An 11,710-nucleotide genomic window follows, 5' to 3' on the forward strand; every position below is an offset into this window, starting at 1 on the left:
CTCCCATTGCTGAAAGTGACCTCGTCTCTGTCTCCTGGATGACCTCGTCTAAATCTTCTATCACCATTCATATCCATACTATCTCCTCCGGACAAGCCTAGCCAAAATGCCATACAACACTCGCCGCAAATCTTTGTCTCTCCCATCGCTGGGCATTCATGTTCCAGGGAGCCATCCAAGTCGCAATTCGGCCACTGCCGCCCCAAGTCGAAGCAATTCCGAGAATGGGGGAAATCGCGTAACAATTACATCGACAACAACAGCGCGCCCGAATAAGAGACAAAAACGCTCCCATGGGGATGAGACAGGGCATGGGCCGACGTCACAAAAACATACCGGAGACGCTGTGGTTTTCGACCATACGCCACCGCCGTCTCCGACAAGAAGCAATGTCGAGATGCAGGAATCCCACAGCGACTCCGAATCTGCTACTCACATGACGATCGAGGGAATCAACGACGAGATTGTAGAAGCTACTATTGCCCAACTACAGGCCACCTGCAACCGACCTCATCTGGTGCGAGAGCTGGCAACTGTGCTTTCGCAGCGGATTCCAATTGTCAAGAAGTAAGCCCCTCAGCTCCGTTCTTGAGTTATTACAAACTTTCTAACAGATTCGTAGCTCTGCAAACCCATGCGCCATTGTTTCCTCCCGCCTCTCCGCCTACCTGAAGCGATCCTGTTGGAGTGTTCGAGCACCTTGCCCGATGGCTAAGGAACTCGAAAAGATACACCCACGCCGGACATATTTCTATCTCACAACGCGCCCAAGACTGCCTTTCCCAGACTCTCCGGCCTTCGCTCAGCGCGCTGTCATTTCTCCATCTCTCTCTAGCATCGCATCTGGATCCGAAGATGGTGACGACATTGACCTTCGCCGACGGGATTTAAGCCCCTCCCCCGAGGTTGATCTTTCCTCTCCTGAATTTGATGATGGTGACGAAGACCTTGCCATGCCTACTACTCCCGTCGGGTCACTACCAAGCAGTTTCCGGTACTCAAGAAGCCAACGCAGTGCCTCTCCTCCTCTGGAGAAAGATGAACGAGAGTTCACGCAGACGGCCGACGGTCTGCAGAAACGCAAACTCGCCCGCGAACTGTCTTTGACTGGCAATGGCGAGCAATCTGCCAATGCCTATGAACCGGCACGGGATGATGGCATGTTCGACGAGAAAACCGGCGTGGCCGTAAACAGCGGGCTGGCAACTATGCATCAGTTCATCACAAGCCCAGCCTTCAAGGCAACCGTCCCGGCGAGCGCCAGAAAGGAAATTGATGGCGACAGCTGGTTCAGACTGGGGGGCCTCCTAGAATGGGATCATAGCCCTGAAAGTATTGAACTTGATGAGCTTGATTGTTTGCTGGACTCTTGTTAACGGCCGTGAAATGTTACGTGTAACGAAGGCATGCTCATGTCCCGTATCAGCGTACGGAGTATCGACTGAGTATATTTTGCGCAACTCAGTGCCAGGTCCTGCTTGGCCTGTCGACTCTGAAACCAACTGGGCTCCCTTTCCGGAGATTTGATACTTAGCTGGCGTTGCTGGATAATGGTGAAAACAAAAATGGAATCAGGGCATACGATAGCGGGAAGGTTGATTTCGTTTGGAAGTACAATCAGGGAATGGGCGGATGTCTTTCTTGTATTAGTAGTTGTAAGACCAGCTGGTCCCGAGGAAGTCTCTGTAGGCTTGGGGTTTGGGAATCTAAGCTGGGAGGATCGAACTCGAAAATTGGCTGGGTATGATTGAAATGAAATAAACAAACCTCCCCTTTCTCTACAAGTCTTGAAAATCAGCTGTTGACGCCGACTTCTTGTTGACCACCAGATTGCAACAAATGCATCATGACTCTTCGCTTGTGAGTCTGGAGACCAGGGGTTGCCTAAGACACACCCGAATCCGAAACTCTTAACTCAATCCACAAGGTCGTCCCGAGCTGTGTAAAGTACGGGCGATCTACCTTTGTGACTTGGAGTCCCGGTGTAGACTGTGCGGCGTTCTCGACAATCTCAGCGATGTCTCGATTCCACCAGCATCCATATTCTGAAAGAGTAGGCGAGTTAGTTCGTGCTGATGATTCTCATGGAAAGAACCAAGCTTACTCTGGAAATGAGAAGCTGCGGACTTATCAAGTAGCCCATTGACAAATCCCCACCATCCTCTACCGTGCTCAACTAGGACGATCTTGCCTGTGTTCGGCTTTACTTTGCTGGCCAAATCCCGAACCATTTGTTCCGGGTCGCGGACACTGCAGAGTGAAAATGTCGAACAGATAAAGTCGTATCGAGCTTGCGGACAAGATTGCCGAGGGGGCGAAGGAATATATTCGTGAATATCCGACCGGAACATTCGTAGTCTTCCTGCAAGGTAGGAAATATCATTCCACTCAGCCGTCTGCTTTTCAGTTCTTGGGTCAACATCAGCCAGCTCTGGCACAGTTTCTGCGAGCTTTTCGACAGCAACGCCGAGCATTTTATCAGAAATGTCGATTCCCGTATAGGAGATCATCGGTGCTGCGTCGGGCTTGGATGGTTGTGCGTCAGCCTCTGGTGCTGCAAGTGCCTGGGTTGCTGGCTTCGGAGAGCTGATAACATAACTCCAGTCGTAAAAGGGAAGGTTACGGCCAGTGCCCATGGCAACTTCAAGCACATGTCCGAAAGCCTCCGCAGCAAGCCTTTTCCGCAGAGAAGTGATACCCATCAGCCATTCTGAGCCCTCGAGACTTTGGTCAAATTTCTTAGCAGAATCCTTGGTGAAGACGTTAGGCCGCCCTGTCGGAACTGCATCTGGCGCTGGCTCTGGGTTCTCGTGGTAGGTCGAAGAATAGGACGAGGATGCCAAGAGGCTAATATAGATTCCTAGACCCAGAGCTACTACCCCGGAGGCAAGCAAAGGTATCTTCCTGGCCTTGAAAATGGCGTCGGCCGTTTCGAGAGTATTTGGAGTTGTGGGACTAGGAGGAAGTTGGTTGGCACGACGAGAAGCGTAGCTGCAGCATGGTTAGTAATGTGTACTGGGCAGAGGACTGTTTGGACTAACGGCCGTGGAGCTCTTGCACCATGGCTCGTGGATCGAGTTGAAGCCAGCCGTCGAGATATTGTTACAGAGCTACAGGCAGCCCGGCGAGGGGCGCTCGCGCCGATTGCAAGGTGTAGCATGGTTCGCGACCGCTGCCAGGGCCGACACAAAGTGTATTTTGGTGTCTTCGGGAACTAGTTGCGGGAGAATTGGATCATGGCGCAGCTACCCATGGTATCACCTTGCCACGTTTGCGTCTTTACAAAAGTGGTATGCAGAAACACTGACCTTGCCTAGCGAGGTGTGTGTGTGTGTGTGTGTGTGTGTGTGTGTGTGTGTGTGTGTGTGTGCACAGTCATAGTGTTTACTGACCTGTTAGTAAAGCATGATCAGGTCCAGTATTCTTGATAAGATATCTATCCGCAGAGGTGAACCACCTTAGCCGAGGAAGCTACCCAAATCAAGGTACCCAGCTATGTAGGTACCTTGATTGTGTGGGACCAGGCTAGAACAGGGGGCACCCCGTCCCGGTCCCGCCATGTCTTCAATTCCAACTCCCCGGGACCGCGGTAGTTCCGCGATGCAGTGAGTGCCTTACCAACGGAGTCTCGGCGAAGACGCGAATGGGGTTGAGATGTGGGCTTCCGTATGTTTAGGAAATATACGGCAGGATAACGGGTTTGTGTTCTGCCCAATCTCAGCCTGCAGACATTGAAAACGAACGTGAGCGCTTTGGTCTGCCAAAGGCTTGGGCATCCTGCCGGGTTGATAATCTATTTCCCCGTACTATGGGCGTCATCTCGACGTAGCTGAAGTATCGAATCTAGCTTCAGCCAACCTTTGGCACCCCACCCTGCCACCCCTGGCTTTACATCTGGTCTGATAGACGCATACCATGAGAATGCCTTGCGGTCCATCTCACGGGGTCCAAGGCTGCTCCAGCTATCGAATAGCAGCCGGAGAGCTCCGAGGAGACGGCCAAGGTTGCGCATTCTCTCACTGTCAACCTCCGATTTGCTAACCCTCTTTTGCTTGGCTTTAGAAGAACTCCCGCCGGAATTGTCGCCTATGGGAACACCCCCAGATTGGCCGGAAGCAAAACTCTTAAGCAAGTACGCCCGAGCTGATTCCGGACGATAGGTAGGGATTCCGACGACGTTACCACTTGTTCCGCTGGCACTGCGGCTGCCAAGTCCATTGTCCGTGTTCTGAAGATCCAGTGCCCACAAGGCCACATCATCACAGCCCCCCTGGGTCTGTGTGAGTCGTAGCCTCTGGGAGAGTGCCTCTGTGACGACGTTGCGCATCAGTCTCCAGCGATCTGGACCTAGCATCTCCCCTCCGAACCACCTGGTCAGCACTACAATCACGTCGACAATGCCGGCCTCCCTAATCAGTCGTTGTATGAATTCGCCGCAGCCAGTTTCGCCGTCGTCCTCGCTTGCTTCGCGTACCTCTCCTGACCCCTTGTCTTGCCTGCCGTCTTGCCCTCTCCTCTTCACTCGGTAAGCCCAGGCGTTGTGCGTGGCCGTTTGTAGTTGTGGCTCGGATAGCAGGAGGGAGCGGACGAGACCTGACGCCTGAGTGCCGTCCTCGACATTTGCCACCCTTGCAACAAAGGTGGACGATTTGAAAGTGACCTGGCGGCTGGCAGACCACGGATTTCCCATGAATGCAATACTCCCGAGGTCTTGCTCCAAGGACTCTGACGGCTTCCTGCCCTGCAGACTATCATCTGAAGCTCTCTCTGGAGATTCCGGGGCTACCAAAACACTGCCTTGCATATTGAAGTCGCCTCTCTTGAGAACAGCTATAGCTCTGCCCATGATATGGACCTTTGGCTGTCCTTCGCCCCATGAGCCGTCTTCGTTGGCGGCCTTGGCCAGTCCAATGCTGATGGCCTTTGACTTTGAGTTGGCGCTGACGACAGCCTGAGCTAAGCTGAGACGACTCGACATCGGCTGCATTGGCATTGTGTGCCTGAGAAGTTCCAACACGAAGGCCAACATGAGTGGCGCCCGATTGGTGTATATGGACGCTTCGGCGATCTCCTTCTCGTCCGTAACCACCGGTAGATTCAGGGCAGCCTCCATGTCCTCTACACGTTGGGCAGGGCCTTCGGAATTGTCGCTGGGGTGGTGGTTCTTGGGACGCTTCTCGCTTGGAGAGGTAAGATGATCCCCGGATCTTTTGGTGTTTGCCCTCTTCATGTGAGTCTTGCATGCAGTCTGTAGAGCCTTGGCCGACTTTGAATCACCCAGACCTCGCTCGACCAGGTCGAGCGGAGCGTCACTTATCTGCTGGATGCTATTCACCTGCGTGTGAGACTGGTGGACTGTAAAAGCAGAGCCACGCAATCGATCAACATACCTCCGAAGCTCCACTGTCTGCAGTGCTTTGACCTGGCCCATTGCAGCCATCATTGTTACTCCCTTCCGAGAGGTGATGACCCTTAGCAGTTCTTGAAGATCCTGTTGTGAAGCCATTTCTGAGCCGGCCAGGACTATTGTTTCGTGAGTTGCTTCCTAGGACGTTTATTTGTATCGGCAGCGTTGAGGAAAAAAGAGTCCACGCAGTGTGGATGGTTTACTATGAACTGGCTACGCCACGTCAAGTAAAGTACGCAATTGGAGAATGGCTTCAACTGGAAGCACAGCAGGTTCATCGGTCCTCACTGTGACACTTTTGACTGCATCCACCTACTATCTCATCCGTATGCATTTGTTCACCACCTTAGGAATTGCACGGGGCATTCGTACTTTCCTCTCGCTGTATGCACGGCCATCTCGACCAAGAACGCACTGCCATCCCTAATCTACGTAGGTACGCAGTATGTGGCTGCATATGGAACACTGTATAGGTAGGTATATTGGCGCGGGGAAACCCCTCGGTCGAGGTATCCATAGGCACGTAGGAAGGTACTAAGGATAGAGTACCTTACGTCAACTCCACTTGCCTTTCGCAGGCAAGGTAGACACAATACCTAAAGTACGGGGCACACCTACCTTACTTTAGGTGTTTGGCACGGGTAGCTGCTACGGAACGTCACATGCTAGTTGAAGCAGTCGTTGTATTAAGGTAGGTACCTAGCCTCCAATCTGTATGAATGGGCAACAGCTCTGCACTTTGCCAAGCTACCCCTTTCCTTCGAGGCAACAGCGGAAGCCATCCGGAAGATTAGCAAATTCCAGCTGGCGAGGGCGAAGGATCAGTTTGGAAATGGCGGCATGCCAGCCCAGCGCCACAACTTTCTGAACTGATACGGACAAGGTACCTTACACACCCTGATACCACATCAATTGGCGGCCCGGGGCTAGCCACCTTGCCAACCGTCATCCCTTTGCTCAGAGAAGCTCGAGCCTCGAGCTTCAAATCCATCTGCGCTTCACTTTCGCATCTCAACATCGACATCCAGCGTGACCAGGAGCTCTGGCCCGTTCAAAGTCAGTGCCCGGATCGCGTCTCTTCTGTCCAAGAGCGCAGGGTGCTGCGTTCAACGGCCCATTTGACTACGTTAGTCTCGCTTCACGGCAAGTACCTTACAGCTCATCGCTCGCTCACCCCCTGCACAACGACGACACTATACATGCATAGCTTGGTGAAGCAACTGGTCGTATGCTTCGGACGACATCGCTTGCAACTCGGACGACATCATTTTTCCACGACTTGGCCCCGAACCTCCAGTCGGAGCACCCCCCTCGCCTACCTTACTTATTGAAACTACCCCCTTAAGCTCCCACAACAAACAACTACATCTGTTCTCGGATATAATGGTACGCTCTCTGTCCAGTATTACGATTCGCTAGCCCTTGAGATTCTAAGTCTGGCGTTGGTAGGAGGTGTTGAGCAAGGCGTCCCGAGTGGCCACGTCCAAGACTGCGCAGCGGACACTTGTGAACGTGAGCCTCCTCGTGGGCACGTCGCTATTTCTGCTGCCCTTTGCTGCTATCGCCTCGATCCTTTTTTTCCGCGACTACCTCCCTGAGCAAGTAGTGACGACCCCAGTTCACCTCCAGTATGGGTGAGTTCTTCTCGCGCTTCCCGCGTGCTTCACGTTTGATCCGACCAAGATGTTGCTGTCTAACCTCATCTCTAGATCAGGTGCAAATCCCTTTGGAACTGCATCTATCCCGACGTCTGCTCTGCGAACGCAACAGGAGTATGATGTGTCTGTCACGTTGTCTATGCCCCGTTCGCCTGCCAACACGCAGCGAGGCAACTTTATGATTGCCATCCACCTGCTGGATATTGGAGCCTTGTCGACGGGAAGCGACAAAATACAGCCTCATATCGCTCCTGAACCCTATGCCCATTTCGACGGAAAGACAGTCCTTTTGTCTTCAAGGCGGCCTGCTTTGGTGCCATATCAAGATCCAATGGTGTCGATAGCGTCGCGAATCCTCTTCCTAGCCTACCATGTTTTGTTCTCCGATTCGGAAACTTGCGTACTGACCGTACCGATGGCCGAGCGCGTTGAGTTGGCCAAAGGCTCCTCCTTACCCGCTTCAGCGTACCTTGAACTTCAGGGCGGCCAGGATATCGAGACGTACTCTGCCTCGATAACGCTGACTGCTCAACTACGGGGATTGCGTTGGCTGATGTATAACTACCGCGTGATGACCCTGACCGCTGCCGTCCTGTTATTCTGGACATCCGAGATCATTTTCATGGCGGTGGCATGGCTGGCATGGTCTGGGCTCTCAAGATCGTCACAGGGCTCTGGCATCGGCAATGGAGGAATCGTGGAAAAGTCGTACAATAAGTCGATGGGTCAAGTCAAGCGAGAGGATGGAAGTGGCATCGATGAGCTGTCGGATGCCCCGAGGACCTTCCCGACCTATGGTAATCAGGCTCCGTTACGATATGAGCCTGAAGTCAAAGATGAGCAGCATGCGGGGCCTCGTATGGAGGACCTGCTCCCGCTCGGTGGCGAGGCCGACGATGAGGAAGAAGATGACGGAAGGGGCTTCAGAGGGGATTCGGGCATTGGAACGAGTTATAGTGAGGGAGGTTCCAGTAGTGTGCGGCGGAGGTCATCGCATAGAAGTTGATGAGGGAGTGCGTGCTGTGGTGGTATGGTTGCTGACCTCTTACTGGGGTCTGGCGGAAGTACCTGGAGGGAGCAACACGTCGGGATAGAAAAAATCAAGAGGCTATTGAGAGACGCCGCCGAGGGTTCGGCATTCACTCATTAAAATGTTTGTAACCAAGCTGCTTGCGTCGACTTCCTTGGAGTGCAACGAAACGAAGGTACTACAGGGCTAGGTGGTACATAACTTGGGTAGGAAAATGAGGTGTGAGCCAGCTGTCAGCGACAACCTTGACCGTGATTGTTCGTCAGGCATCACGAGCACCAAAGTCGCCATCTGATAATGGAAGGTCCAGATGAGGTAGGTATCGCCATATCGGTGTGCCCTTGCTTACCTAACAGGAGGCGGGGAGGCACCTGAGTGCAGGTACGGAGCTAAGGTGCCTTAAGTCAAGGTAGTTAGTCGCGGCCCGGAAGACCAATATCTGCCACTGCCATGGTACCTCGTCGATGGAAGTGCCAGCCCCCCACAGTGCATCAGTGCACTTCATCCCAGCGGATGTAGGAAGCTGCACTTGTGGGAACATCCAAGCACGGACACGGGACAGCCAAGGAACATTTCCCCTCCAGGGCACTATCTTGTCGCTTCCTTGCCCTCCCACACCGCCAGCTGCCGCCGCCATCGTCTTGAGCCTTGTCCTGACTTCGACCACACCACGCTGTAGCCAACAATACTCTGGTATTTTTCAGCCTCATCATCTTCTACTTTTCAATAATTTCCCCTCCCAGATCCCATCTGCCTCTCCACTGTCGCCGGGGCAATATGCGCACTATTTGTACCTAGGCCTCCTCGCCCAAGGTCTCATTGCCCCCGGTCGTCAGATCCACCACAACCAGGTCCATTCGGAGACGGTGAAGAAGAGCAAATTCTACTTCAGCTTCGACCTCATAGTCGCATCAACTGCTACCCCATCACGCTGCCGTCCACTCGCTACCCGCCACTGCGACTTTTGACGTCGTTGAGCCAACAAACCACTCTTGCAGAACACCGTTGCTTGCGTTCTCCTCGGCAATCACCAAGACAAGAAGCAACCTCCCCCACTATTCCCACCTCGTCCGCCTTGTGCCGCAGCGAATCCCGCAAACCACTCACGTAACTATCGACTCAACAACCCACCCGAACTACGGCCTTCAGCTGATATCACGCAGCTTTACCCAGCTGTCTGGCCGCCGCGTTTGCAAGGAAAACCTTCAGATCGCCGCATTGTCACTGGCGACCGCGGTGTCCTTCGCCGATTCTCCTTCCTTGCTCAGACTGCGGCGCTTCTACGCGCTCTAGTCCGCTTTGCAGTCATGCCCTGCTTCAAAGGGATCGCTGTTAGCATACATGCCAACGGTGCCCCTCTTCCTGAGCATGGTATGCAAAAGCAGTCACGACTGTCACGCATCAGCACCTATATACCCGTGCCCCAGCCAAGCATCAATCCCGATTCGAACAAGCCCGAGCCTGCCAAATTCGCCATATCAATCACCCTCTTGACACCCGGCTTGCCGATTCCATACTCGACTCCGAAGTCCACCGAGACGAACCCTTATCCCAAGCCCCAGTTTGTCGGAGGCCTGCCCACCGCCGCTCATGGTCCCTCAAAGTTCTCCGGAGTCGTCAACCCTTATATTCCCATGACCAATTCAGAGAATGAGACGATAGCCGCCTACATATACTTTGACGGAAGATCCAAGGAGGAAGTCGCCACGCTTCTGCGACCGGGTGAGGAGACGTGGGTCAACAGTCGTTGGGTCCAGGTACCCGACTCTGAAGGCGGAGGTCTTGCCGAGCGCGAATTCCTATTCCGCGAAGTCGGCTTAGAGCGCTGGCTTAACGGCTTGGACCTTCAAGGTCACGATGCCGCAGAGAAGCTGGAACGTCGCCGTCAAAAGTTTGAGAAGCGACGCAGGAGGCAAAAGGTTACGACTGGAGCGACGAGCATGCAAGTTGAGGAGGGCCCCAACGGCCCTAGAGACACTCTGCGCTACGGTGCCGAGGACGGATCTCCTGTTGAGGCTGTCTTTGGCGAAGACGACTCAGACTCCTTGTCTGACGATGACGAGATCCCCGAGGCAACTGGACAGATCAAGGTGCTGATGTTCCGTGTGCTTGCTTCTGGCGAAATAAAAAAAGGAGAATACTCCCCACAGTTCGACGCTCACGACGATGACGATGACGCGGAGTCCGGAAAGCAAGGCAATGGAAAGAGCGGCGTGGATGCTGACGTGGAGCATACCACAAGCTTTGCCAAGCCCAAGACGTTGGATCCGAAGACTATTAGTACTCAGACCGTGACAGGTATCGATGGCCCCGACAAGCCATATGCTTCTTTCACATTCTTCTACCGTGGGGAGAGTAAGTCAGCCATCTTCTCAAGAAATGGAGTAATGTTACGTTCTAAGAAGCTAATAACGCGCAGGGCAACTCCAAAAGATTGGCATCATTGCTTCTTCAAAGACAGCCCAGGCAACGCCGGGATCTGCCAAACGCCGGTCTGGGCAGCTAGACTTTTCCAGCCTCGGCCCCTTAAAAACCTCTGGCACCGTTGGATTTTCTGCCTTCAGAGACCAGGATACAGAGGCCACCAGACGACGGAAAGCCCGCAAGAAGAGCAACGGCAATATTGGGGGAGCTCTCAATGACGACAGTGACGACGACGATGACGAGAGTGAACTTCTTGGAAAGATGCAGGATATTGATGAAAAGGACATCAATAACAAGCTCGCTCCCGAAGATGTCAGATCTCAAGGGGAGCTTGCTGATGGTGTGAACCGAATTCGAGTATGTGTCACTCCCCACAGGCTCTTGTCTAAGCTAGAAAACTGACTCCTCATCAAACAGCTTAAGAGAGCACATTCAGCCGAGCCCGACCGCTCTGAGAACGCAGGTGCCACCAATAACTCTGCAAACTCGGGCACGTTCGGTAGTCCATTGATTGGCGCTGCAGGCAATGGCCATGTTTCTGGGGGCGTGGACCAGGACCCTAGCAACGATGCTACATTAGAAGGAACGATTGGGAGCCCCTTGAAGAAACATCGGCCGAGTATTTCTGGCGGCGATGACCTAGCCCGAGCCCAGTCAAATAACTCAAATTTGAGCGATGTCATGAACCGCGGGGTCCCGGCACAGACAAACGCGCCGGCTACCGTAGGTACGAATGTGGAAGAGGAAGAGCTGTGATGCTCATGCATTTATACTGGTTCTATCAGGGGGGAGGGGAAGGGGCTGCGGGAGTCTGGGCCACATGGTAAAAAGGGTCCGTGACGATACCCACGACAGCCGAATGCGATGGATAAGAAAAGCGTCAGAGGTCCCGAAGTAGGTTTGCACGGTTATTTTGTATGCCGCTCTGGCAAGTCAAGTGGCGATTCAGCTAGGTCGCGACCGCACAGGAAGCCGCGAGGCCCGGCCTGCTTTCCAATAGAAACGTGTATTCTTGAGTGTGTACGTACTACTTACTGGGTGGACATCACTATGTAGCACTCTGTGCCTCAGCTTTCAGGAATCTACACAAGGAAGGCATCTCGCATGAGTAATCGTGTGAAGTATTGAGGAAAAAGACCTTGAGAGGGAGATGAATCGGTAACGTTCTGTTTGCTCACAGACAAACATGAG

At 53.4% G+C, this 11,710-nt stretch overlaps 5 protein-coding genes across 5 annotated transcripts; 3 read left to right on the top strand and 2 right to left on the bottom strand.

Moving 5' to 3' along the window:
- Window positions 1–106: 106 nt before the first annotated feature.
- Window positions 107–1,376, top strand: BDZ83DRAFT_576863 (uncharacterized protein; the record flags this gene model as incomplete). Its single annotated transcript, XM_060504960.1, has 2 exons — window positions 107–567; window positions 623–1,376. 2 exons carry the CDS (start codon window positions 107–109, stop codon window positions 1,374–1,376), a joined length of 1,215 nt encoding a protein of 404 aa, XP_060365281.1.
- A 508-nt stretch (window positions 1,377–1,884) lies between these two features.
- Window positions 1,885–2,852, bottom strand: BDZ83DRAFT_576987 (methyltransferase OMS1; the record flags this gene model as incomplete). Its single annotated transcript, XM_060504972.1, has 2 exons — window positions 1,885–2,045; window positions 2,105–2,852. Coding segments are annotated over 2 exons (909 nt in total), but the record flags the coding sequence as incomplete, so codon positions are not given.
- Window positions 2,853–3,710: 858 nt separating this feature from the next.
- Window positions 3,711–5,625, bottom strand: BDZ83DRAFT_620127 (uncharacterized protein). Its single transcript, XM_060508176.1, has 2 exons — window positions 5,391–5,625; window positions 3,711–5,327 (listed from the first exon to the last, which is right to left on the bottom strand). Exons 1-2 carry the CDS (start codon window positions 5,504–5,506, stop codon window positions 3,794–3,796), a joined length of 1,650 nt encoding a protein of 549 aa, XP_060365283.1. The 5' UTR covers window positions 5,507–5,625; the 3' UTR covers window positions 3,711–3,793.
- Window positions 5,626–6,611: 986 nt separating this feature from the next.
- BDZ83DRAFT_307422 (putative adipose-regulatory protein-domain-containing protein) lies at window positions 6,612–8,258 on the top strand. Its single transcript, XM_060502291.1, has 3 exons — window positions 6,612–6,793; window positions 6,857–7,041; window positions 7,117–8,258. The coding sequence occupies exons 1-3, from the start codon at window positions 6,791–6,793 to the stop codon at window positions 8,069–8,071; spliced, it is 1,143 nt and encodes a 380-aa protein (XP_060365284.1). The 5' UTR covers window positions 6,612–6,790; the 3' UTR covers window positions 8,072–8,258.
- Window positions 8,259–9,261: 1,003 nt separating this feature from the next.
- BDZ83DRAFT_307438 (uncharacterized protein) lies at window positions 9,262–11,538 on the top strand. The gene is made up of 3 exons (XM_060502292.1): window positions 9,262–10,450; window positions 10,515–10,876; window positions 10,937–11,538. Exons 1-3 carry the CDS (start codon window positions 9,403–9,405, stop codon window positions 11,273–11,275), a joined length of 1,749 nt encoding a protein of 582 aa, XP_060365285.1. The 5' UTR covers window positions 9,262–9,402; the 3' UTR covers window positions 11,276–11,538.
- Window positions 11,539–11,710: the final 172 nt, after the last annotated feature.

Source organism: Colletotrichum acutatum, assembly GCF_030867785.1.
Source record: "Colletotrichum acutatum strain CBS 112980 chromosome Unknown BDZ83scaffold_43, whole genome shotgun sequence".
Classification (NCBI taxonomy): domain Eukaryota; kingdom Fungi; phylum Ascomycota; class Sordariomycetes; order Glomerellales; family Glomerellaceae; genus Colletotrichum; species Colletotrichum acutatum.